Below are 1,552 nucleotides of genomic sequence, written 5' to 3' on the forward strand. Positions count from 1 at the left end.
AATAAACGTCTGTGACATTCGTACCGATACCAATTATAATTCAAATTACAGGAAAGATAGTGAATGACACGACAGGAGGTGATAGTAAAAGTAAAACATATCATCAACTTGATTTCATTTGGAAGCAAAGTGGAATAATAAAAAAAGGATTAATACCTCTTCCTTGTCCGGCAGGCGGCATCATTGCACCACAATAAATGACGAAAACAAGAAATACGACTAACATTGCCATATCTTAAGTTACTGTCAAAATGTTATAATGAAGAAAATTTATTCTTGAATACTGTAATTCTTCATGATGAGTAATCAGTAAGGTTTTATCAAGAAAGAATATGATTTGCTATACAAAATTTTAGCGAACATCTACCACGAACATTTTCTTCAAAAACGAAAAAGAATGGCGGAATTAATAATTATTAATGGTTAAAAACACAGAAACTGCGCTTTTATACTTCGGCAGCGGGATCAGTGAATGTGGTTGTAGACGTATTTTTTTTGTTCTGTGACCTGATTATTTTCCATATTTGTTTTGAGAGTGACAAATGAATGGATTAAAGTGAATAAGTAGAAAAGAAGTGATGTATAGGGTAACGGTGAAACTAACCATCCAGTTATTATATTTTGACAATTAGTTATCAGCAAGCTGCAAATCCGAATAAATAGCAATTAATTCTGTCCATATCACTGATCAAAATAATGTACCATCATATCACATGCGATAGTCATTTAACACAAACTGAAGGACAATATCGCTGCACCTAAGAGTAGACTTTCGACTTTTTGTCTTTTTGCTTAATTTTTATGGAATTTCTGCAATTCAAATTTGAAACCAAATGTGTTAGCTTCCTTTTAAACTGAATTATCCAAATTTCAATGCGATGAAAGTTGTTTCAGTGCTATAAACTAATTTGTCAATGTTGTCGAAAAAATAAACTATCATCGAAAATAAGCAGGAATCTTTCTGAAGCAACTGCGCATTTGTAATTTGATATGGCATGTTTTCGAGGTCATCTGCGCATTGTTTTTCGACAGGGAATTCCTCTTCAAATTCTCTTCCCTTTATGTGTTCATTTAGAGTATCGGTTTGATTTTTTCCATTCTCTTCCTTCATTATGGCAAGTTTGACAAATAAATAAATACATTACTGCATTTGGTCACTTCACCTACTTTTTGGTTACAGTTGTCGTTCTTCATAAAATCAGATTGATTACCCTATTAATTAGCCATTATCCCTCAACTATGCTTAATTCTATTATTATTGCCATTAAAATTTCTCAAGACTACCACGCAATCTGCTTTTCATTACATTATGCCCGTGTTTCCCATCACATTTTCTTTTATACCGTTTTCTCTTGCTTTTTTTGCAGTTCTTCAGGTTTCTTTTCTTGCAGTTCTTGTACCATTTATCTTTAATGTTTTTAATTTTATCGGTCGTTCCATCATGTTGAGAAAATTAAGCAAAATCAACTTGACCCATATGTAAGAATGTCCCATGGCAGGTCCTGCTGTTAACTGTAAAAGTTTTTCTTGAGAAAGTCTAGGAAATAGATTG

General features: G+C 32.6%; 1 protein-coding gene across 1 annotated transcript; it reads right to left on the bottom strand.

Moving 5' to 3' along the window:
- Positions 1-934: 934 nt before the first annotated feature.
- LOAG_15471 (hypothetical protein) lies at positions 935-1,111 on the bottom strand (the record flags this gene model as incomplete). Its single annotated transcript, XM_003150961.2, has 1 exon — positions 935-1,111. A coding segment is annotated over one exon (177 nt), but the record flags the coding sequence as incomplete, so codon positions are not given.
- Between the last annotated feature and the right edge of the window lie 441 nt (positions 1,112-1,552).

The sequence above is a fragment of the Loa loa genome (assembly GCF_000183805.2).
Source record: "Loa loa unplaced genomic scaffold supercont3.2028, whole genome shotgun sequence".
Lineage (NCBI taxonomy): Eukaryota > Metazoa > Nematoda > Chromadorea > Rhabditida > Onchocercidae > Loa > Loa loa.